The 26,284-nt window shown below is 38.8% G+C and overlaps 1 protein-coding gene across 5 annotated transcripts in view; it reads left to right on the top strand.

Moving 5' to 3' along the window:
- lpp (LIM domain containing preferred translocation partner in lipoma) overlaps positions 1 to 26,284 on the top strand; it is a 198,110-nt gene that overhangs the window by 60,223 nt on the left and 111,603 nt on the right. For all 5 annotated transcript variants that reach the window (XM_060867724.1, XM_060867721.1, XM_060867723.1 and 2 more), the window contains one exon: positions 17,985 to 18,181. In XM_060867724.1, coding sequence (XP_060723707.1) covers positions 17,989 to 18,181 — 193 coding nt within the window. In that variant the 5' untranslated portion in view covers positions 17,985 to 17,988. The remainder of the gene's footprint in view (positions 1 to 17,984; positions 18,182 to 26,284) is intronic.

The following is a 26,284-nucleotide window of genomic DNA, read 5'->3' as shown; positions in this document are numbered from 1 at the left end:
ACTAATCTAAACAAAACTGTCATGAGATCTGGAGACACTACTATGTATACAACCTATATTTCCATTTTCTGTATATAAACAGTATATTTGTACGGAATTATTATAAACTGCATTGATATTTTGTATGTTATTGTCAAATGTAAGACTCATGACTAGTCTGTTTGTTGGACAGAAAACGAACACAAGTAGAACTGACTCTTCTAGACTCTTCAGGCTTATGAATGAACTTATAAAGAAGCACTTGGTTGTAACTATCATTAACTTTTTATATCACATCCAAGTCAAGCTGCCAAACAGATTTCTAATCACGGTCATACTCTGTTTGTTTGGGCGTCTAGGGTTAGACTGAGGTTACGTTCCATTAGAAGTGATGTGCATAAGCATATGTTGATGTGCCCTTTTGCAATCGCTTTAAACTTTATAGTTACTCTCTTATTCATTCTTCTAGACTCTAAAGCAGTGGCACAGCCCTCTCTTCAAATGTCTGAGTGTCAGTTGGTGTGAACTATTAAAATCAAAATGCAAGGCTTACTGTGATTGACGTCTTGAAGAGCGATGCACAGGGAACTTCGCCTGCTATTACTTTGACCTTTAATATTGATACTAATTTCAGAAAATAATACAGAAAGATATCAAAAGATAATCCGAAGAAATCAGCCTCTCTCTTTTTTTTTCTTTCTTCGCTAACTCATACGGTCCTCCTTACAGATAAGCGTTCAGTTTCCTCCTGAGATAAGACTTTCAAGTTAAAGGCATAAGATAAGAAACACTCTAAATATGATTTCCCTTTAGTTTGAAATTGAACCGATTTTCTCCACAGGGTTGATCGTTAATAATAATAATAATAATAATAATAATAATAATAATAATATATTGTAAAGTCTTGGCTTGTTTTCAGTCCTCAAATAATGACAGCTTCTGATAAATAACTTAAAAATAGTAGAATAGTTTCAGTCACTATCTCACTAGATCTTTACCATCTTTATCATTGGCTAAACATCTGACATGTTGCATCTGATGTGTCATTTTATATAGCAGGAGTGATAGAGACTCGGTTTGAACATTATAATCTAAAATACGACCAAAATATCTGTTCCTTAATGTATAGAGTATTGTGCAAATGTCGTAGGCATGACTAAAGAATGCTGTGAAACATTCTTTATTTTCGTTGCACAGGCAGCAATGTACTTTAGCAGCAATCCAGCTAACATACACTTAGAACATAACTTCACATATATTACCAATTAAAAGAGAAATCCATTGTATTATGCTAATTAAGAAAGATATGTCTCATATATATATATATATATCTCATAGTAAAGCGTATTATATAATATTTGTTTTAGTTACACTTTTGAGTTTTATTAACAAATTGTATGAGTGACTTGGAGAAGCTGCCACAGAACCATTGACTCTCACACACTCCTGTTTTGGCACAAAAAACTGCAATAATATATAGATTTTTTTGAACTGTGCCTTTCTATGTAATATGTTATTGATATATAAAATCTAAAGTTTTTCTTTTTTTAAAGAATGAAAACAATGTTTGGAAATCTAAATTGTTTTACTGACTCCTATAATCATACAGGAGTCATAAATAAACATTTAAGACAAAATTAAGAGTGCCTCGGAATTTTTGCACAGTACTGTATCTGTTCACGAGCAATTTAAACAGCAAGGTGTGTGTGTGTGTGTGAGAGAGAGAGAGAGAACATGTACTGAATCTACTAACTGAGTGAAAAAACAGCAGGAGCCTGATTGAGGCCAATGACAGGTTGTGGCATTTTATGATGCATTTATTTTTTTTTACAGCCCCCAGGTCCTGGATATCCAGCTGAATGTTTTAATTACACATTTTATGCTTTTTCTCCACCATAATGAGGCCTGATTTCTAAAAGGGTTTTTTGATTTCATGCTGGGTTCTGTGCTTAAAAAAAAAACAACGACAAACAACAGACATGCCAAGCATGGGAAAGGGGCTGCTAAGGAAGCATTTCCAGTTGTATTGTGGAACAAATATGATGGTATATAACCTCTTCAGCTCTTCATCAGAAAAAGATGAGTCAGGCTCATGCAGTTATGAATCATCATTTATTTTAATAAAGTAAAACATCACCTCTACAAGGCGTCAGAACTGAACTTTTAGCAAGATTAGGACGATCTAAAAACCATAGAAGATGTTTTAATATTTAATTCTATTTATTTCTCTGTAACAGTATGTTCATTATCTACAAATTGCACGGTATGTGTATATTTTATGTACAGGATTCGAACCACTCGTCTCTCTGATGCTGGAGACATGTTTTTTTTTAGCGCAGTGTAAGAGTAATTATAGCTGACTCTTAATGACATTTACTGTATGTAAAGCTGTGAAGGAAAATTCCACACTTATGCCTATTAATGTGTTTCTATAAAAATTGCTGTGATGTGCTTCATGATTTTCTCGTTTGGTGCAGGATTTTATTTATTCGTGTGGAAACTTAGCGGTTCAGTGTCACTCCTGCTGTATGTCACAGGGGTCATTGCATAACACAAAGGTTTGGCTGTTTGCTTCTGACAATGAGAGCAAGAGCGTCTTTTCACCGTGTTCCAGCGACATTCAGTGTGACAATAATGAGAATCCGGTGTAGATTTTAGTGGACACGTACTACGCAGTCTGTGTGGGATTACTCATGATTAGCTTCACCACTATGTTTTTGTCTGATTTGTTTTCATAGGAAGATATTTAAACATTTGTATCGACTCAAACTCTGTAAAATTATGTACAGCAATCAGGGAATTTATCTGTCCTAGTTGAAAATTTGTCTCTGTTCTGCCATCCTCGTGGTATCTGTGCTCACACAGACTTTTTTTCATGCTTGTAACAAACCCTGACCATAAGCTGAGTTCTGCTGAATTGCAAATAAAAGCTTGCTGAGTCATTTTGTGTTGAGATTTTGCAATAAAATGGCCGTCTATCGTATACGTGGATAATCTATAGAATTCTGATCAATTTTTTACTGCAAACAACCTCTAAAGTTAAGCTTTTATGCAACACTATCACTTGCCATGAAAGGGGGTCATGAGCATGTTTATTGGCTTTTCCCCGCGTGTTTAGTCTCCCATGTGTACTGTGTTTACAGGCACAGGATCTCCTTATGGTTTGGCAAACAAAACAGCTGATGTGTGAAGGCATGAAAGACCGAATGCTGTCAATTATTAACACGCAAGCACAGCAGAGCTTTAGAACGGCTCTGGAGAAACAACCCCAAACCGTTGGCGCCCTTGTGGATCAAATATCTCACTTGATGCAAGTCATTCAATTCCATTTGATTTGGCCTCTCGTCAGTGTGGCGCTGTCACTAACTATTACGCTTCTCTTTTTAGACGTACGGTTTTACATCGTGCCTCCTGCATCAGAGAGACGAGTCTCAAAGCAACGGTGGATAAAACATCGTGACGAGCCGTGTAAAATCTCAAAGTTTTCACTGTTTTTTGTAAACACATCCTGCTAACAAGGTCGACGAGTACACGTCTAGTGGCAGACAGGCGAATGCTTCAGGCCTGTTTTCGGGGGTCACACCCTGCAAAAACACCAAGTTTCATCTCGTCTTTGTTTCAAAAGTGGCATAGAGGTGCTCGGCAGGTGATATGCTAAACAGCTATGGTGTGTTTTCATCTCAATTTGAACAGCGAGCGCTTCCGTCGCACCATCTCTGATAGAGAGTGGATAGAGATCTTTTCCTCCATTAGCACTGCATTGTTTTAATCGCGTTTGTAATGCCTATCAAACAGCTCGAGTGTCCTCAAACAGCCTGCTCATTTGGAAAACAAATCAGCCATGGCCTTGTCATTTGATTAGCGTCAGTTTTTTTAGTCTTGCCTATTATCCTAATTATCTTTGTGGATGTGGGATGTGTGTGCCTTGGGGATGATCAGTGACCTCCACTGACCCTGCGTCGTCTTCTGCCTGATAAATAAAAAGCTGATAAATGGCACAAATTAATCACGCCTGATAAACAATTGACTGTTTTTAGCCTATTTTCTACCTTATCAGATGTGTGTGTGTGTGTGTGTGATTGCATTCCCAACTGCAGGCATCTAGTCACAGAGCCTCGCTTTGTCAGATACCGTCATAAAACTGTGTGTACCTGTTATCTGTGATCCAGGACAGACTACCGGATGAATCAATTCAGTAGGCAAATATCCACCATTAGGTTTTTAAGAGATATCAATCTGTCAAAAATGAAAAGCGAGAGCAGCTGATGTGTTGCCGTTGATGTCGGTTACGATAACGAAACTCATCCAACCCTCCAAGTCCAGCCTCTTTATTCATGATGGAGCTTTAGGACTGTTTTCTTAAACTCGTGTGTGATTATACCATCGTTCAGTTTGGAGCGAAAGCTTTGCCACGTTTTGCCCGTCGGCAAAAGGCATGCGGATTAAGAAAGCTGGAATGAACAAGGCAGAGAACAGGTTCAATGGCATCTTCTGTTTTTTTTTTTTTTATCCACTACACAGGCTTTCGACAGCTTAATTGCTTTTGGACTGCCTTGTTAGATAAAGGCAGACAAAAGTGGTGAAATATTAATGACTCTACAGCCGTGTTGACATCTGTGAAATCAACATGATTTGCATGTTCATTACAAAACCACCTAGATCTTCTTATAAAGTAGCTATTAAAACAGGGATTCCTGGTCTTTCTGGACACTTTGCATATCAGTGCTGAACAGAACCTGATACAGTCTGAGTTTCGATGTGACGCAGCTCGGTCTCACACTTCCAGTATTAATCCTTAAGCATTTAGAAACATCTCTGAAGCTCTTTTATTAATATTAACAAATGGCACAATGAAATGATTACCCTCTGGGTGTCCTGTAAACATTTTATAATCTATAATAATCTCTTGTGCTTTTAACGTGCCTGTGTTTCCATACCGTGCATTGTATGTGATGATGTGTAAGTTCCCTAATAAGTTCCCTCTACGTTCCCTTGTGAATATTTTTTTATTAATGACTGCATTCATTGGACACACTGTTTGTAGAGAATGCACACATACATGAACTGATTTGATTCAAGACTGGCATCATTATATCATGCCATTTAATAATACCATAACTTTTGGCTTACTATGTAGTCATATAATATATAATATAAAACTCTTCTTGTTTTAAATTCTCACTGAGGGCTAAACCCCCTAAAGATAAAATCCTAGAACCGCCCCTGGAGTAGAGTTTGACCAATTGGATTTGTTTTCATTGTAATCGCATCACCTTGTGTCCAGCTGGTCAGAGGTGCTGACCTTGGTAAAGTGGGATGCATCTCAATCAGCACAAAAATCAGGCAGCATCGATGCTCAGTCTTCTCTTACTGGAAATGATGTCTCATGTTCTGAAGCATTTCAGCTTGAAAAAATGATCACATGATTATCTACGTTTTAACTTTATTTGACATTCGATATACAGTTTGTTTGAGACTTCACGTCTTTAATAAAATTGAAAAAAAAAAATAAAATAAAATCCACTAACTACAGTAGCCCATGATCCTTCATGAAGTACCATGAGAAAAATGTGTGTGATTAAGCTAACAAAGTTATGACAGATAAAAATGAAATATTTGATAGGTTTTGGTTGCCAGTCATCAGTGTCCCCAACGTGTAATGAGCCAGCGTACTCCAGTTCTCCAGCTTGTGTACATGATGTGCTGAATCACCATCAAAGAAGCTAGTGAGCTGAGTTATACACACTCTATATCTTTAAAGTCCTCACTTTGTGCACTGGGGCATTTTCATGTTTGGACATGTCTCTTAATTCCAGTGTTCGGGGAATCAACATGCTAGAACATACAAAGACATTCTAGACAATTGTGTCCTTTCAGGATTTTGTGGAAGGCTCTTGTATGGTGTGGGTGTGATGGTCAGGTGTGAACATACTTTTGGCTGTACAGTATAGGATGTTCTGTACATCGAGTCGTTCTGAGGACATTTGCCTCAACCTGGCTTTTAAGTACTTAAGTCAAAAGGCTTAGTCAAAGTCCGATTCGAGAGTGTGGAATGACATAACTGCCCGAGGAAAAATACAGATGTGGCGCATGATAGGAATTAAACATCATATCCTGGTGAAAATCAAGGAACCACGTTATTCTGTTAAGGACCTTTCACAGCTTCCAGTCACACCGGTGTGCTATTCAAGAGCTGGTGGTTTAGCCATTCAGCATCTTAAAAAAAAAACACTTCCTAGGTATTATTGGGGGGGGGTTGGGGGGGGAATGTGTCTCTCAAATAATTACAGACTATTAAAAAATGTGTCAATTAAATAATTATAACAAGCATGCTGAGAAAATTGAGCTAACCTGCAGGATTTCAACATAACTAGGAAAGAAATGTTCAGATAAAATAAATACCTGTTGTTTTGGTGCCTCTATATTATAGTCATCTGGATCAAGGGCTCTAGTGATTATGTGCAGGTCTCTTTTAGTAGCTCCAGATCCACCAGCAGTCTGATGGAGACAAATATCTTGTAGATGAATGGGTGAATAAACGAATAAATGAATAAATGAATTTGCACGTAACAATACAGCAAAAAAATCTGAGAAATACAAATTGTATAGTACATCTGGACAAAACCACCGCTCCATTAAAAGGTCGTTGCAAATGCAAATGTTATTTTTATAAAGAAATGAAAGAGAAATATCATAACGGGGAACATAGTGTTATTATTACCAGCCTCATTAGGGAGCAGGTCATCATCACTCTGTATCAATAAGGCTCTGCCTGGGTAGGCAGGTATGTACAGAAGGCTCTCAATAGATCACACATTCTAGTGTCTTAAAGAAGAAATTATATATATGCCAGATTATGCTTTATACGTATTCTGTAAGGTTTCTACAGCAATACACCAGTTATTGTGCTCCACATGCTTCAGCTGAGTAGCAACCAGAATCTGTTCTCTTTACCGAATAAAAGATTGACTTCATCATTTTCAAAGACAAGGGTGAGTGCAAGTTAATTCAGCCAATTATCCCTAATAAAGTGCTAGAGACGTAATTGATAATTAAGTAAATTGCTGTAATTACACGGTGCCTCTGCACAGTTGGCCTCCGCGGCTGTTCGTCTTCGCACACAGGCGCAAAAGGAGGAAACCTTTCTGAGCAAGAGCAGCAGCAGGGGAAATCACGCTTCTGTGTAGATCTGAATTTTGACATGAATTGAATTGTGGGTGTGAGAACATTCCAGCCAGTGCTTTTTCCATTTCACTGAGAAGGTCCCGGCTGACATTTGGATTTCGTTCGGAAGTTCTTGATTTTCTGTTCGAGATATCGATACATCTGTGCCCTATTGTCATTTAGAATAATTTCGACTGAAATGTCGACTAAACTCACTGAGAAATACACAATTTTATATATTTTACGTCGACAAGGCCACAAACTTTTGAAGAACATTGAACAGTGAAATATGGATTCAGTTCTTTGGGGTTTGACTCCTTAATAAATTCGGCAGTAAATGTTTAATGAGTAAAGTGGAGAATATCAGTATAGTTATTTAAATAATACTACATTCTAATACGTTATCATTTCAGTGTTAATAAATTTACATAGGGATTTGTATGGCGGAGACAAACGGATTTAAACGTGGTATGTAATTGTTGATATGGTGGAGTTTTTTTTAAGGAGATGTTTGTTTAACATCTGGAAAGACTCTGAAAAGTTGTTAAAGGGTAAAACTGTTGCTTTAGGTTTTTCAGCATATGATTTGTGTAGGACGTGTCATTGATGCCCTGCACAGCAGGAAATATTGAAATATTGGCAGCTTTAGAGGGTTAACATCCCACATCATAACACCAACATGGTTGATCATTTTCTTATTTTCTTGGGTCTTTTTGTGTTTTACTCCTTACACATGTGACCGAGCCATTTATTCCATAAAACATGTGGCCTTTCAGCTTTACAGTGGGAATTTTTCACAAGAAACAATATTAGATAGACTTTTTCCATGTGTGTGCATGCATATGATTTACACAGTCACCATGAATAAGCGTGATCCATCCATCCATTCATCCATCCAACCATCCGACCATCCACCCATCCTGCTAACACCTTTGCCCCTCCTCTGTTTGGTGAACTTCAGCTCTCAAAGTGTGCACTTGACTTGTGAACGAGGTGCACCGGTGTGGCGTATTTGTGCCTGTAATTTTGGACGATTGTCCACAACTCAAAAGGGAACAGAGGGCTTTCTGTGCAGCAGGTCGTTCAGAAAAGCCTGTTGCTTAGGAGCCGAAGTGATGTGGTGAAAAGAAGCTTACTGAGAGGGCATGTAAGGCTTTTTTTTCTGCTTCACAGTAATTTGTGAGCAACTGGTATCCCATACTGTGCTGTACAGAACAGAACAAAAAAAGGTCTCAGCTATTAAGTCTGGTGCTTACTACTCAGGTTCCAAATGGAATAAATTGTTCTTGCATCTTGGCTTGTACTGTAGATCCAAGAAGCACATTGTGCAGACCATTAGCGCTGTTTTCTGTTTGTAACTGCCGCATGCTACCACTATTAGCCCATAGAAACACACGGTGTAAACGAGAGCGCAGTCTGGCTCTGTTGGATGAGTAAGCAGAGCTGTTGTTGTTCTCATATTCTATCACATTCATCTTGACAGGACTCAGGTTCAATGCGTTGTTCTCGAGATTAAACATGACCCGATGTTATTATTATTTATGCCTGACCGTGTCTCTGATCGTGTCCTTCGTCTCATCCCGTTTTCTCCTGAGATAAAGTTGTTTTTTTAGTTCATATACGTTCCTGTGTACATGGCAGCTTGATATTTGCCGGGCTTATCCCAGAGTTGTTTACTTGTCACTTTAGCTCTTGCTTGGCGCGGCGCTCAGTGTCTGCTATAACATATGTGCTGCTATGTCATGAGGTGACAGAGGAGTACAAGCTGACAAATTGTCACAGGGGGTTAAGATAGCTTCTATGACCACTGGAGTACTGGGCCAGTAAGTCAATAATCTGGGCAGAAAGAGAAAACAGAGGTTTTCAACCTTGTGTTCTGGCTTGGCCTTCTTTATCTGACTCTGCATACAAATTATAGAGGGACACAAAAGATCGAGGGATCCTAGAGCTGTAAGGCAGAAATGCTTCCCCTAGAATTATAATGAGTTCTCAGTGTCCATTTGTTCTGAGAGCTGCTTGCACCTACATTGGTTTTGCATCTAAATCATGTAGGCCAAAGTATGCAGACACCTGAACATCACAGCGAAATATCATTCTTCTTACCCATGTCGTGTACGAGTAACACCTAATTCATTTTTGGCTGAATCATTATCTGTCCAGTTTGAACAGTACAACATAACTCTGAGTGAGTGTGTGTATGTGCATGTGCGTGAGTGTGAGTGAGTGAGTGAGTGTATGAGGGAGTGTGTGAGTGTGTGAGTGAGTGAGTAAGTGAGAGTATGAGAGTGAGTGAGTGAGTAAGTGTGTGTGAGAGTGTGTGTGTGAGCGAGTGAGTGTGAGTGAGTGAGTGTATGAGTGAGTGTATGAGGGAGTGTGTGAGTGAGTGAGTGAGTGAGTGAGTGTGTGAGTGAGTGAGTGAGTGAGTGTGTGAGTGAGTGAGTGAGTGTGTGAGTGAGTGAGTGAGTGTGTGAGTGAGTGAGTGAGGGAGTGTGTGAGTGAGGGAGTGTGTGAGTGAGGGAGTGTGTGAGTGAGGGAGTGTGTGAGTGAGGGAGTGTGTGAGTGAGGGAGTGTGTGAGTGAGGGAGTGTGTGAGTGAGGGAGTGTGTGAGGGAGTGAGTGAGTGAGTGAGAGTGTGAGTGAGGGAGGGAGTGAGGGAGTGTGTGTGAGTGAGTGAGTGTGTGTGAGGGAGTGAGGGAGTGTGTGAGTGAGGGAGTGAGTGAGTGAGTGAGTGAGTGAGTGAGGGAGTGAGTGAGTGAGTGAGTGTGTGAGTGAGTGAGTGTGTGTGAGGGAGTGAGGGAGTGTGTGAGGGAGTGTGTGAGGGAGTGTGTGAGGGAGTGTGTGAGGGAGTGTGTGAGGGAGTGAGTGAGGGAGTGAGTGAGTGAGGGAGTGAGTGAGTGAGGAAGTGAGTGAGTGAGGAAGTGAGTGAGTGAGTGAGTGTGTGAATGAGTGAGAGTGTGAGTGAGGGAGTGTGTGAGTGAGTGAGTGAGAGTGTGAGTGAGGGAGGGAGGCAGTGAGTGAGGGAGGGAGTGAGGGAGTGAGTGAGTGAGTGAGTGAGTGAGTGAGTGTGTGTGAGTGAGTGAGTGAGTGAGTGAGTGAGTGTGTGTGAGCGAGCGAGTGAGTGTGTGAGGGAGGGAGTGAGTGTATGAGTGAGTGTATGAGGGAGTGTATGAGGGAGTGTATGAGGGAGTGTATGAGTGAGTGTATGAGTGAGTGTATGAGGGAGTGTATGAGGGAGTGTATGAGGGAGTGTATGAGGGAGTGTATGAGTGAGTGTATGAGTGAGTGTATGAGTGAGTTAGAGTGAGTGATGAGGGATGTTGAGGAGTGTATGAGTGAGTGATGAGTGAGTGTTGAGTGAGTGTTGAGGGAGTGTATGAGGAGTGTATGAGGAGTGTAGTGAGTGAGTGAGAGTGAGTGTGAGTGAGTGATGGGAGTGAGGGAGTGTATGAGGGAGTGTGTGAGTGAGTGAGTGTGTGAGTGAGTGTGTGAGTGAGTAAGTGAGTGTGGTAGTGTGGGAGTGAGTGTGGGAGTGAGTGATGGAGTGTGTGAGTGTGTGTGTGTGTGAGGGAATGAGTGAGGGAATGAGTGAGGGAGTGTGTGAGGGAGTGTGTGAGGGAGTGTGTGAGGGAGTGTGTGAGTGAGTGTGTGAGTGAGTGTGTGAGTGAGTGTGTGAGTGAGTGTGGGAGTGAGTGAGGGAGTGTGTGAGTGAGGGAGTGTGTGGGTGATTGTGTGTATAATATACCAACCTTGTAAAGTTTACAGTAACACTGAAGTTTCTAAGAATAACTAATTGTAACCTTCAGCTAAGTGAATGAAACTCCCACTGCTCCTTAAACTGATACTAAAACCTTATTGTGTTCTGTAAGTCACCCTGAAGGTGAACACGGCATTGCTCTGAATCAGCAGTAGATTAGTGCTTCCTTCTGACATCACTTCCCTACAATAAAACTCCTAAGAGCAGGACAGATAAAAGAGCACAACGCGAGTGAACGTAACAGCAGGAGTCCTTTCATGCGAATCAAGATGTTTGTGTGCCATCAAGCTATGAGCAGGCCATTTGTAGGTTTCTTTCTTTATTGAGAACTGCTTTCTTTAGAAACCTGCTTTGGTTCAGTAAGATACAGCGTCACACTAAACACTTACACTTACGTGTGAAATGAGCGACAACACATCCTTCATTGTGTGAGTGAGTGTGAAATCTATCTATCTATTTATCTGTCTGTCTGTCTGTCTGTCTGTCTGTCTGTCTGTCTGTCTGTCTGTCTGTTCATTCAATGCCCATTCATCATTCATGCTCACAAGAACAACAACAAAATAAAACAAAATAAACACCCCATGACTATAAACATTTAATAAGGTTAACTAATTTCTTTCCTTCCTTTCATCCATCCAGTCATCCATCGATCCATCCATATGTCCATTCATTCGTTTAAAATGGGGGAAAAAAAAAGATAATGTGATAAATACATGTAAGTATCAAGGACATAGGCCAGGGGTGAGAGGTGTAATAGGATGTTGTGGAATGCAATGAATTAAGGAAGGAAGGAGAGACGGAAGGAAGGAAGGATATATATATATATATATATATATATATATATATATATATATATATATATATATATATATATATATATATATATATATATATTAGCAAATATATATTTTATTTTTACTCTCCACCAAAACCATGTCTTTCAGCCTTGCAAATGATTCATTTTGTTTTTTCAAGTGCCATTTATAAGATGGACAACTTAAGCATTAGTTGTGATTGGAAGGTTGTGAGATCAAATCCCAGGTCCACCAAGCTGTCACTGCTGGGGCCCTGAGCAAGGTATTAAATGAGATATAAAAAAAAATGGAAGGACGTCTACCAAATGCCATAAATGCAATAGTTCAAGTATTAAATAAGTTCAATGGGTAAAATTTATAACCCGTTATATTAATAATGTTGTGCTTCTCTGGTACAGATAATAATGTCTCTGTCCACTCTTTATCTCTGATGCAAATGTTCAAATGTAACCCAGAAATGCCTCGAAATAACTTTCTGAGCAATTATCATAGATTCCACAACATCCCAGTACACCTCACACCCTCTGGCCTCTGTCCTTAATACTTATTTATCACATTCTTCTTTTTTGTATTTATTTTGTAATGCAGCATAGATTTTAACTTAGAGCCAATTCCTTTACAGACTGCATCTTAACATCTTTAAAGAATAAATAAATAAAGAATTAAAATCAGCCCAAACAGAAGCTAGTAGTCAAAACAATAATCCTAGCATATATTTCTCTCCACTTTGTTAATACACAGAAAAGTGTAGGTTTGCATGTCTTAATAGAAAAGGCAGTTAAAGGAATAATAAAAAAAAAAATGTAATCTTCCCTCAGAAACGCTCCAATTGAGCTTTACGTACACGTGATCCGATGACCCTCGGTGTGCTTGAATGACGTTGAAGGTTGTTTTCGTCTGAACGCGAGCCGAGGTGGAGACACGAGAGACAGACGCTGCTGCGGTTTCTCATTGTGGAAGAGTTGAGGGAGGAAGGGATGAAGAGAGCTGGAGTAGATATTAAAAGATGATTGTGCGTGGGCTGTCTTGGTTCCGGAGGGAAAACGTAAAGTCTGCATCAATCAGCAAGGGGATAAAACAACACGGCAACCAAAAAACAGCTTCCACAAGAAAGAAAGCAACAAAAAAGAAAAAAAGAAAACGAACGTGCTATAGAAACTGGTTGGGTACAAAAATTGTGTCACAGTGGAGATGGTGAAATAACAACAGTTTGCAGCCAAGCGCATCTCACGTGTGTTTTTACTTCTCATCATTTGTGCTTGTGACTCCTTATTTCTTTTTCCTCAACGTTTATTAGACACCAAATTGTATAAATCCAATCACTGCTGTTCATTCATCGGATCTGCTTCTTCTGCATCATGAACGTGAAGGAACTTAATGCAAGACCCAGACAGCAAAATGTACATCATCGTCTTCTTCTTTCAGCTTTTCCCGTTAGGTGGCACCAATCAACTTCGTGCCCTCTTTTTAACACATCCATATATCTCCTCTTTGGCTTTCCTCTTAATCTCTTACCTGGCAGCTCCATCTCCAGCATCCTTCTACCAATATAACCATCTCCTTCCTCTGTACATGTCCAAACCATCTCAATCTATCCTCTCTGTCCTTGTCCCCAAAACAGCCAACTTGAGCCTTCCCTCTGATGTGCTCGTTCCTAATCCTGTCGATCCTCATCACTCCTAAAGAGAACCTCATCCTCCTAATCTCTGCTACCTCAGTCCTCACTGCTACAGTCTCTAAGCCATACAGCAGAGCTGGACTTACTTCTGTCTTGTACATCTTTCCTTTGATTCTTGCTGACTGACAGCAAAATGTACACAAGATCATGTTTTTGTGACGTGTTCACACATACCTAAACTTAACAGGCTTTTAATACAAACACACAGAAGTCCAGGAATATAAAAAAAAGTGGGTTAGGGTACGTGGGTTGAAATAGTCCACTGTCCACTTTATTAGTAACTGATGTCTAATCAGCCAATCACCTGGCAGCAGCAAATGACCCATGTTTAATGATTTACACTGTGCAGCTGCTACATGATTAGCTGATTAGATATCTACATGAACGTGCAGATGTTCCTAATGAGTGTCTGAAAAAACGAGACGAGACTTTACTATCACAGAACCAACCAGACTTTCACATTTTACTGTTTTTTTTCCCGTACCAGCGCTGATCAAATCGACTGCAGTTCCCATATTTCTAAACGAAACAATCTGATTGGCTCTACTGTGATGCACATATTAGAAACAGGTCTAAATTTTAATTCTGTACATCACTAACCAAGACAGCAGACGGAAAATAAATACTCAAATGTTTACCAAATGTCATGCCTCATACATATTCCTTTTTTTTTTTTTTTTTTTTTTTTTTTTTTTTTTTTTTTTTACAAAATTATAAACATACTTCACCCAAAAACACAGGAAGCTCTAATGTTCTAGAAACATACACACTTGGTATCATTTCATCAGCAGAACGATGGCATAAAGGCTTATTAATGGTCGTGTTCATAGTGCTACTTAATCCCCATATAAGCACTTCATGACAGTAATTTTGAAGTCAGTAAGGGTTTTTAAACCTTGAAATAGTTTCCCATGGGTCATTGTATAAACCCCAGGGAAAGGAATGCTGGGATATCTTGTTTCACATTTCACACTGCTCATGCTTTACCAGAGGTTTACAATTAATCCTGACTATTCATAATCTGACCTTTACATGTACTGACGTTGTACATTCCTAATCCCTGAGTTAACATACTTATTTGCATATTTACACTGTCAACAACCAAGATCAGATAAATATAGTACACAACTGGTTTAAATAAAAGATAAGCGTTCACATCAGTGAGAAAAAAAATGTTGCTGCTTAATTCCTACGTGACGGTTTAACTCACGTAGGCAAGAAAAAACAGAAAAAAGAACATGTTTGTATATACAGAGCTACATTGGATTCCGAAAGTATTCAGACGCCTTCACTTTTTTAAAATTTTGCTATGTTGCAACTGATACTACAATCGTTCAAATAATTTTTTTTTTCCTGAATAATCGACACTCAGTGCCCCGTAATGACAAAGTGAAAATAGAATTCTAGAAATCCTCAACAGTCCTGTCTCTGAGCTCTGCAGGCAGTTCCTTAGTGGTCTCATGGCTTGGTTTTGCTCTGATGTGCATGGTCAGCTTTGAGGCCTACTATTGAGGTGTGTGTACCTTTCCAATTCATGTCTACGCAATTTCATTTACCACAGGTGCACTCCAGTGAAGGTGTAGAAACATCTCAGCACTAATCAAGACAAATGGGAGGAACCTAAGCAAAGGGTCTGAATACTTATGTACATAAATTTACAGACATTTCTAGATTTCTGTTTTCATTAACTGAGTCTAGATTGGTGAGAAAAAAAATGAAATTGAACAATAGTAGTATCAGGCTGCAACATAACAACATTGAAAAAAGTGAAAGGGGTCTGAATACTTTTGGAATCCACTGTGTGTGTCTATATATATATAATATATATATATATATATACAGCAGGGATCATAAGCTTGCGTAATGAGTGGAACTAACTAAAAACTTTAATCTAAATTAACGATATGGACGTTCCTGAACACAGGGCTAAAAGTGAGGTGTAGAACTATGATGACACTGTGTTCAGAACAGTGTTATAAACCCTTAAATGGACATTATTCATCAGGCAACTGACATAAGTTTGTATCATGATACTTTCCAGAATGACTTGGGTCAGAACCTAACTGACTTTAAAGCTCAGTGTCATAACTTCTGTTTAATCTGTTTGGATATGTGGCAGTTTATGCAGGTTAAGGCTCTGGGTTGTTGATCGGAGGATCAGGGTTCAAGCCCCGGCACTGCCAAGCTGCCCTTGAGTAAGGCCATTTAATTCTCTCCGCTCCAGGGGTGTTGTATCATGGCCGTATCGAGTTGGGATATGCGACGAATGAATTTTGCTGTGCTGTAATGTATATGTGAGAAAATAAAGGCTTCTATTCTAGGCTTCTTCTGTATGCATGCCTGGGTTCGATTTCTGAGAAGGGACCGACTGAAAGGTTAAATCTCAATGCCGGTCCCAACCCTGGATAAAAAAATCAGGAAGGGCATCAGGCATATAACCTGTGCCAAAATCAAAGTATGTGGATGGAATGATATGGTGTGGTGACACATGTATGTTAGTGAAAGCAAGTGTTTTGTAGTCAGCCTTTATACCTAACTACTTAATGAGCTTAGAATGGCTTATGTAGACAATGCGTACACTGATTAAAGTTTTATCATGACCGTCAAATCACCTAGTAAGTACAGTAAATGCTCTGACGATGTAACCACTACAGAAGGTGCCTCCTAGAAGGGTTCACAGGGCTTCTGCTTGAGGCTAGATGTGTGCAAGTAGACTGGGATCCTGTAGGAAGCAGCCAAAGGAAAAGAAAAGCTTAGCGTGATTATGTGGGGTTGCATGACTGATGTGCTTGCAGCATCCTTAATAACTGCCTTATTGGGATTGTTGGGGGTTTAAATTACACCTTTTTTCAGTGTTTGAGGGCACAGCGATAGCTTCATATTTAATTTAGACCATCCACACATCACATTTAAATCCACACTGAGCCTTTTCCCATTCTTCAGAATTTTGCTCTGCGTTTAAGAAACGTTTGACTGAACACATAAGTTAAAGGTCAGCGGGGTCATCTGGTAACGGGTGAGAAGAGTACTTTTGTCTGTAATCGATCACATTTTGTTACTTAAGAGAGAATAATTCTCTGCGAGCCTCATTTTAAAAACATAACAACATTACAGTGTATTTTTCATTCAGTACTGGATGTTTTCAGTCAATCTGGACTCGCTGATCATGAGAATTTGCTTAAGGCATGCTATCTTGTGTGCAACATCACCTGACATCAACTCCTCACCCAGTTCCCTTAAGTCCAAGCTAAGCGAACTTAATCACACATGTGCTCTTCGTTATTCTGTTCTGTTATAAAGCTCTGTGTGGCTGTACACATTGTCTTCTGCTAAAACTCATGCGTGTTTAGGGCCTGCTGTGGAAATCTGATCCCCAGCCACTACATGTGTCTGTCACCGACAGACAGCGAGAGAGACTGAGAGAGACATCTGATGTCATGTGACATGATGTCTCAGCTACACATTACAGCTTTCCCTTTCTATCTGTGAGACTCAGGAGACTGGCTTGGACACAGGGTTCTTGTTCAAGCCCTCATCACATTCTCTGAGCTGTTGACGGCCCTCTGGTGTTTTTATTAAGCTGAATATTGCGCGTTGTTGACGTTTGCTACTAATTTTGGAGGGGTGACATTTCAGGAGATTAGAGCATGTAATGTAGCCTTGGCGCTCGGCCAAGTCCTCAGGCAGGTCCACTTCCACCATGGGATTATAGCTCAGATTACAGATTCACAAACTGTCTGACGCCTTTGGCACCACTGGGAGGATTCGAGGAAAGATTTACACAATTTATTGTTGTGAAATTGGGGCAGTCATTTATCTGGAACAATGTTCATCCTTGAAATGACTGAAGGTGACTGAGATAGAGATATTAAATGAGAAATGAGGGGCATGTTGCTGTCCTAATCAGTGTTTCAGTAACAGTCTGAGAGAATTAGTTGCCAGACCCAGTGGCAGTTCAGTATCACAGTAAATAAGCCAAGATTATTCGGTTAGCAGTGCCACATACAAACACAAATTTAGTTTGTAGTTCTGTTTTAGGTCTAGAATTTGAACTTGCTACCTTTTGTTCATAAGAACAGAACAATAAGGTCATAAATGAATATAATAAAAGTTTTTGAAATATTTATTAACTAGCCTGAAATCAATACGAATGATAAACTGTGTATATTTCTTCTTCTTCTTCTTCTTCTTCTTCTTCACACCCACACTCTTACCTGCAGCTCCATCTCCAGCGTCCTTCTACCAATATAACCATCTCCCTCCTCTGTACATGTCCAAACCATCTCAATCTATCCTCTCTGTCCTTGTCCCCAAAACAGCCAACCTCAACTGTCCCTCTGATGTGCTCGTTCCTAATCCTGTCCATCCTCATCACTCCTAAAGAGAACCTCAACATCCTCATCTCTGATACACACTGTGTGTTTGTGTGTGTGTGTGTGTGTGTGTGTGTGTATATATATATATATATATGTGTGTGTGTGTGTGTGTATGTATATATATATATATATATATATATATATATATATATATATATATATATGAATGTATGTGTGTATATATACTATATTTGTTTTGCATTGTGTTTTTTCATGCAGAATCATGTGGAGTGGCCAGAACAATGGAAGCCAGCACGGTCATGTGACTGCCAGAATGGAGACCAGTTTGCCAATGGGAACTCCGAGCATCTCGGTATCACAGCACCAGTCTCCGAAAAAGTTCGCTCCTGTAGTGGCACCAAAACCCAAGTTCAACCCGTACAAGCCTCCAGGGGACACTACACACGACATTGCAGGTGAGATTACACAAACCTGTCATTTATAAGGGCCTCAGCATTTCCTAGGTGTCTAAACATTGTGTTGAATATAAACACAGAAATTAGACAAATATGTTGCATGGGTTGATAACTTATGATATTGACTCACAGTATAGCTCATCTGTGTGCTTCTGTTTAATGTATTCAGATATTCTAGCCAGCTCGCGCTGCCTTCGGTGCCAAATGTGAAAAATGTACTAAGCATTGTTTTTATTTATTTATTTATTTTTCATTGTTTTTTCAATTTTTTTTATTATTATTATTATTATTATTTTATTGATTTATTTTTTTTACACCATAAGGATACACAAGGCAAACGATTATCTGCAAGCATTACTTACCACATTACTGTTACAATGGCGATATTTCACTCAGGAAGCAAAACCTATACCTTTATATCATGATCAGCTCCTTTAACAAAACCGTACAGCAGTCAGTTGAACTTGTGTGTATTAAAGCTAAAGCAGTTCACTGTATCCTGCAAAGGAATGCTCACTAATACTCAGGGTGGCCTGTACAGTCACGTACTCTATTCATGCAGTTATCCAATCAGAATTAAAATCATGCAGCTTTAGCTTCAATTAATGTTCAAAATCAAACAGAACAGAGATGAAATGTGAACTGGGTTGCTTTAACAGTGACAGGCTGCTTTGAGTATTTCAGAAACTACTGAGTTTTACTGCTGCTTTGGCTGGAATTATCACATACAACAATTGTACAGCACAGAAGAAAAAAAACCCATCCAGCAAGTCGCAGTTGTGTGGGCAGAAACAGCTTGTTGATTCAATTCAATTCGATTCAATTCAATTTTATTTATATCGCACTGTTAACAATAGACATTGTCTCAAAGCAGCTTTATAGAACATAAAGAGGTCAGAGGAGGATGACTGGAATGAATCAAGCTGAAAGAAAGGCTACAGTAACTCAAATTACTACTCTTTACAAGTGCAGTGAGCAGAAAAGCATCTCAGAAAGCACAGCATGTTGAAGGACAGAAGACTCCTGTTTGTGAAGAACAGAAATTTGAGCCTATACTGGGCAGAAAGTAATCGAGCCTGCACAAGATGATGTTGTCATCAGAGTTAACACAGCGGATCATCATATCCACATATTTGATTTTGCACAGCTTTTATGCCGGATGCCTTCCTGATGCAACCCTGACATTTTATTCTGAATGAGAGTTGACCCCTCAGTGGCTGGGTTGGTTTCTTCTCGGGAATCGAACCCAGGCCAGAAAGGTGGACCAGCAGGGAATGAGAGTAGACAAATGAAAATCGTAAAAAAGCAAGGTGAACTTTTTTTTACACTATCCAGCTGCCTAGTTTAGGCCTCTGAACAAGTAAAAACTCTAATGTCATTGCCTGGCTTTTGATTGCATAGAAATCGAGTAAATGACTTACAGATATTGGCAGCTAAAGTAATAATGAAATAATAAATGGAGAGTGACTTGAGTTTAATATACAGTAACAAAAAAAAAAGAAATTTATCCTCTTCTAAGCAAGTCTGTAAGATGTTTTACACCTCACAATGTTCATAGTCTGGTTAAGGTATTTGTTTTCCCCGTTCGTCTTCTCCTCTTGACATGTTTATCCACATGATGACTGTTAGTAATATCAGGAGAGTTATTTAGAAGCTGTTTGTGCCACACTTTAGTTTCTCTCAGTGTTTCACACCAGCATTTTCCTGATTCTGAAAAGATCATCTCTCAGTAAAAAAACACCGGTAAAATTAAGAAGGAGTCGACTGTGCTGGAGATAAATCAAGCTCTGTTTTGCACCATCATGAAGTGCATTAAGTTTAAGCCTGGCTGCCTGGCATATGACAAGGTTTCTTTTGCGGAAGTCAGTAAGCTGAACTTACTTGACTTCTGCTCAACAGTGAATATAAAACAAACAGCTTGTACGCTTGTCTCTGACACACAGGAGACAGATTTGTCCATTCCTAACTCTGCTAGAGGTCTCAGACATCGCTGAATTTTGAGAATACACTTTCATTTTCTATGTATATTACATTCATGAGCCTTTCTTGGAAGAACCATTGACCTACATGCCAAGAGCAAAAAATGTTTTATTTATTTACTATTATTTTATTTTTTTTGCTGAGATATACAGTATAAATATTTGGTACTGTTTTCTCCTGCATGTGGATGAAGCTTTAACATACAACGAAGAGTTCACACGCAAAATAGCTTAAATCTGCAGCTCTCTGCAACATACAGCCTTCGAAAATTTAAAACTAGATAAAGCTCTTACACAAATCTAGCACTGAATGATTAAAAGCAATAATGCTGGAATAAATGGGGACTCTAGTAATCATGACTGTAAACATGAAATGAAAAATGGGCTTCAGAGGCATGCGTTAAGAGACAGTGATATGAAATAAATATCATTTTTGCAATATTAGGAGACTAGTATGGTGTTTAACTTGGGTAACAGTATGAAGGCAAAGTAGCAATAACACATGTTTTTTATTATTTTATGCTGTGCTAATATTGTACTAGCTACTTACTCAAATACTTTTATTGGAATATAAAATCAGGTCCTTAAGTATTTGGACAGTGTAGTTTTGCCTCATCATCACAGTGTAAAATAAAGCAGAAGCAATCAAAATGTGATGGATGTGTAGTAGTAAAATTTCAGCTTTAATAATAATTCAAGGGTTTACTACAAAATATTGCATAACAGTTATTCCTTTCATCATTGTGGAGTAAGTGACATTTTTTCTTCTATAGTTCCTTCCTCTCAAAAGCAATCGGACAAACGAACATAATTGGATTGGATGCAAATTAATTGACTTTTTGAAGCTCAAGGACATCACCATGCTGAAGACTGCAGAGCATCTCAAGTGAAGTAACTCAGCATTTGGTGAACATCTACATCTTGATTGCTCCATTTCAAATCTATTGGGGTTGTGTACACAGGCAAAGATCTGGTCACTAAATTGACACACCAAACAATTCCTTTTGATTTCAGCAGTGGAGGGAATGGAGCCTTGCTCATTGGCCCACAGAAGCAGCTTGGCAGTGCTGGGATTTGAACTCGTAACTTTCTGATCAACAGTCCAACGTCCTAACCATTTGTAATAGTAATAGTGGAACAAGGAAGGAAGAATAAGGCTCTATTATAGCCACGTTACATTACAGCATAGTGAATTTATTTATTTATTTATTTATTTTTTATACTGTATATCCCAGCTTTGGAAGTTGGTGTCATTGCAGTACTATGAACAAATAATGTAGCAGAGTTAATGGAGATAGCAGAGATTATATGGAGAATTTTTTTTTTGTTTTCCAAACTTTAACCAGCTTAAGGCATATATTACAGAATGTGTGTAGTTTATCCAGATCCTCAGATCAGAGCCAATGTTTAAGACTAGAAACATTAGTTAAAAAGACAGATTTTTCGTCTTTCTTTTTTTTTCATGCTTGACATGGCGACACTTTTCACATTTGACCAAGTCAACGATGTAAACAGATTGAACAAATGAATAGTTTAGTCAGGGATAAGTTTATTCCCTGCTTCAAATTCAGCACATGGTGCTAGTTAAAGCTTGGTAACTTGAAGAAGCGCTACAAAACGTAACCCTTTTAAATTCTAATATTTATAGTTACTGATGTGTAACACTGTCTCTGACCTGTACCTTTGTGAACCAGAGTCTTTAAGCATCTGGACTTTCCAAGCTCAGAGCAAGCTTTTATTATGCTTTTGCTCGTTCTTTTTATAGAGAATCTTTTTTGCACTCTTGGGGTAATGTGAGTTTTTTTCCTTGATAATTTTCTCTGCATGTGACATAAACATAGACTTCGGTGCAATCTTCAAACTAATAATTTTCCTGCACTCAGCGTCGTCGTAGGCAGATGCTGAACTTTTCAGACTTAAGACTTCAGTCTCAGAAATGATTTTGTATTACGATTCATCAAGCTTTTGTCTGTCTTTAGAAAAAAAAAATGCTTAAAGCACTTTTGACAGACTGTCCTCATCCTGGATTCACACCTACGCGGTGTATTCCTGTTGCTGCTGTTGCTGATGGTTTGTTGTTTCTAATGCAATATAAGGTTTAGAAAAAGGATTCTGGCAATTACAGAGAAAGTGCGAAGAGGTAAAAATCTGTCAGCTGTGTTCTCCTTCCACCTTGCTGCGTCTCTGCAAACGGCGAACATCGCTTCCTGTCAGTCCCATAAAAAAAGACGATGTGATTTTAGCGAACAGCTTGCACTTTGGTCGTCTATTTAAGACTATTATTGGGGATTGGTCTCCTCAATAAGCAGCACTCTTTTCTTTCACTAATTGGCCGATAGCAACTGTGTCAGATGTAGCCACGTTTCCATGGTTACAGTGCAGACTTCCTGGACCCTAAAACACTTGCTGATTAGAAACATGACTCAAACTTTATCTTTGTGATGAAAATTGCTTTAATTAAGCCATTCTATTTTTGGTATATTTAACAGCATTATGAGATGGATTGAATAGAATGAAAGGCTTCCTTGTCTCCTGTTTTTCATTGCCTTGCTTGAAGCACTCGGAGAGTGAAGGAGAGAAAAAGGAAAAAGAGACATTTTAGACAAACCCAGCATGGAAGCAAATAGCTGCTCCACAGCTGGAGAAATGTAACTTACTTTATTCCATCACATACTGTTAGACTTTTCTACTCAAATAGAGTTGCTGACATTTTCAAGTGGACTTTGTAAAGTAACGTGTGCAGCTCGTACAATGAGATCAGCAGTGTAGCATATATACAGTATCAGTGCAGTCCAGAGCTTCACATAATCATGCATGCACATGCGCAGAATGAGTAGGTGCAGATTAGGAAAGAATCAAATGGCTTGTGGTTCATGGAACTGCAAGTAAAATCATCTAATTAAGTAGGTTACATTTCTTTGCTCCATATTATTGTTTTCTCTCTCTTTCTCTCCCTCTTTTCCATTCTGTCTTTCCCTGTCTGTCTGTCTGTCTGTCTGTCTGTCTGTCTCTCTCTCTCTCTCTCTCTCTCTCTCTTTTTTTCTGTCTGTGTCCCTCAATCTCTCTCTGTCTGCTTGTCTGTTTGTTTGTCTGTCTCTCTTTTTGTTCTACTCTGTCTGTCTGTCTCTTTCTCTCTGTCCCACTCTGTCTGTCTGTCCCTCTCTCTCTCTCTGCTTGTCTGTCTGTCCCTTTCTCTGCCTGTTGTCTCTCTCTCTCTCTCGCACTCTCTCTCTCTCTCTCTCTCTCTCTCTCTCTCTCTCTCTCTCTCTCTCTCTCTCTCTCTCTCTCTCTCTCTCTCTCTCTCTCTCTCTCTCTGTCCTCTTTTCTGTCTGTGTGTCCCTCAATCTCTCTCTCTGTCTGCTTGTCTGTTTGTCTGTCTGTCTCTCTTTTTGTTATACTTTGTCTGTCTGTCTCTTTCTCTCTGTCCCACTCTGTCTGTCTGTCTGTCCCTCTCTCTCTCTGTCTGCTTGTCTGTCTGTCCCTTTCTCTCTGTCTTTGTCTGTTTGTCTGTCTCTCTCTCTCTCTCTCTCTCTCTCTCTCTCTCTCTCTCTCTCTCTCTCTCTCTCTCTCTCTCTCTCTAAGAATGTAATTTATCTCATACAAAATAAACAGTCTTAAATGGTCTATTGAAATGTAAATATATATAATGATTACAATGAAGAACTAATCATTTAAGATGCAGATATGTAAAAATGTTATTAGTGTTGTCAATCAGTTCCATGCACCAAAAATCTCACAAAACTATTTTTTTTGTGCTAATGTAAAAAAGACAAATATTACTACAAATGTAAATTAAAAAAACAAAAAAAACTTTTCTTCACCAATTGAGTAAGGAATAAAACATGACAAGGCATACTGTTAATCAATAAAAAAAAAAAATAATATGGTGATATGATATGAGACCTTGTGACTATTGTGAATTTTTTCCAGAACAATTGTGTATTTCAAAATAACATCTGAATTATTATATTATCTTACGATGTGTTTTATTCCTCTGCCACAATTTTTGTTAGTATTAACAATTATTTATTAAAGAATGAAATCTGTGTTTGGTCTCGTTCCCGTTATCACATGTGTTATAGCAGCGATAAACCATCGCTCTCTCCTCCATCCTGAAAATCTGCTCTTATCAGGAGACTTTAAGTTACAGCTGAACTCTGACCATTACTGATCTCTGACACTGGAGGCTCCTTCTAAAAAGTCCTCAATCCTTGTTACTGTAGAAATGATGTGTATTAAAACTAGCGTGTTTATATAAACCTATGATTTTAATTCCAGACGGTTCCTCTGCCTTCTGACCAATCAGATTCTAGCATTAAACACTGGTATAATCAAACATGAGATCTTAGCCAGTAATGAATGCAAGTTTCTAGTAGACTTTTGACTGATTATATGTGTGTAGAAGGTTACAGAAACACAATTTTTAGTGTACTTCACTTAATATTTGGATTTTTAATGAGAATGTAACTTTCCTGAGACACAGAAAGTATCACTGAGACGCTCTGGATTTTATTCCCAGTATCCCAGTATTCCTTTGTACTCTATTATACAGAGCCAGTGGGAGACGTCTGTGGTTTGAGGCTTCTGTGGTGTGACGTGCTAGACACAGTAGCCGTAATACAGCTGACGATAAACAGGCTTTCTGTTGAGCTGCAGATGTTGACACCGATGCCTGTGCGCATTACTGACATTCCAGGAGTGTTTAACATTCAGTTCTCTGTGAAAGTGTTGCCTTTACGATGGAAACATGTTCACTCAATTATTTGTGAGATCGCATATTTTTGGAATGTGGTACATCAGTACACACCGTTTACTAGAAATGATCCTACATGGTCTGTTTGTATACAGTAGAGTTCAGGATTCAGCATTCATGAGGTTCATTTATCTTGATATAACGGATGGATTTTCTTCAAACTTAACATTATGGCTAATTGGTGTGTATGTCAACTATACACACATACACAATAACCAAATTATAACATGTTCAGGCTTCCATCAACCTCCTTAAGGCTCTTGAGTTTTTGTTATTGCGTGGTATTAGTCGAGTCATCACTTTGGAGCGATTTATTTCTTTGAAATAAAGTCGTTTTGATGTAGTTTCGACACCTTTGCAGTTGCTGATAACATCTGCTGCAAAGTCATTTTGCTTGCATATCTGTGATCATGGTTTACACTTCAAGCATACATGCTTCTGTTTTTACTGAGACTCTTCTCACTTTGTTAAGGGTTCCTGGAAGAGTTCCTGTTTACTCAAAATATGGCTTGAGTGTTCCAGTTACATGATGGTCCAGGAAGTGGCTCTACGCTCTGCTGTGATGTGTTTGACAGGCTCCTTTGGGCTTTGTGGTTTACACTTCTGCAAACAGAGGGACACATTTTTATATATTAAAAAATTACCCCTGAAACAACGTTGTTATCAGTTAAATTATTGAACATTTACCACAGAGATCGCAAGTATTACCTAATTTCTATTTCACTTCTCTAGCAGGGTTTCACTCTGTTAGAATTCAGTTAACAGAACTTGACTAAAGATAATGAGTTTTGTATGTTTGTATGTATGTATGTGTGAATGTATGTATGTATGTACACTGCTCTACAGAATGTGACTCAACATTCTCACCATAATTATTAGAACACTTTCTAAAAATATGCAAAAATGACTGAACACATTTAAACAATTTCAGCTCCCAACAATTTGACTAATTGAATTGAAGAGATCAGTGACTAACCATCATTCGTTTATTCTGAGCAAAGATTTGGAGATGTTTTGTGACTGGGGTCTCAGGAGCTCTTCACACAGCCATCACATGTTACCTACCGGTTTGACTCGCCTTCATGTGTCTACAGCTGCACAATATTATACCACAATATTATATTACAGTATACATCCATGTCAGGCTAGAACTTCAACATACGGAATTTCAGAGACTGCTTCGAATATAGCAGCCCACCGGATATGACATCATGCGCCAAAGCGTTGAGTTTTTTTACATTTATTTTGTCATTGTTAGCAAAAAGCTCACCAGCTACCTTAGTGATCATTAGTTTACTAGTTTAGATCATTAGTTTAGTGATCATTAGATCATTAGTTGATTTGCTTCCTCTGTGTTTGAGATGTGACCAA

This window comes from Tachysurus vachellii, chromosome 4 (genome assembly GCF_030014155.1).
Source record: "Tachysurus vachellii isolate PV-2020 chromosome 4, HZAU_Pvac_v1, whole genome shotgun sequence".
Taxonomy (NCBI): domain Eukaryota; kingdom Metazoa; phylum Chordata; class Actinopteri; order Siluriformes; family Bagridae; genus Tachysurus; species Tachysurus vachellii.
The sequence above is the reverse complement of the archived record's forward strand: the minus strand, read 5'-3'. Positions and strand labels throughout refer to the sequence as shown.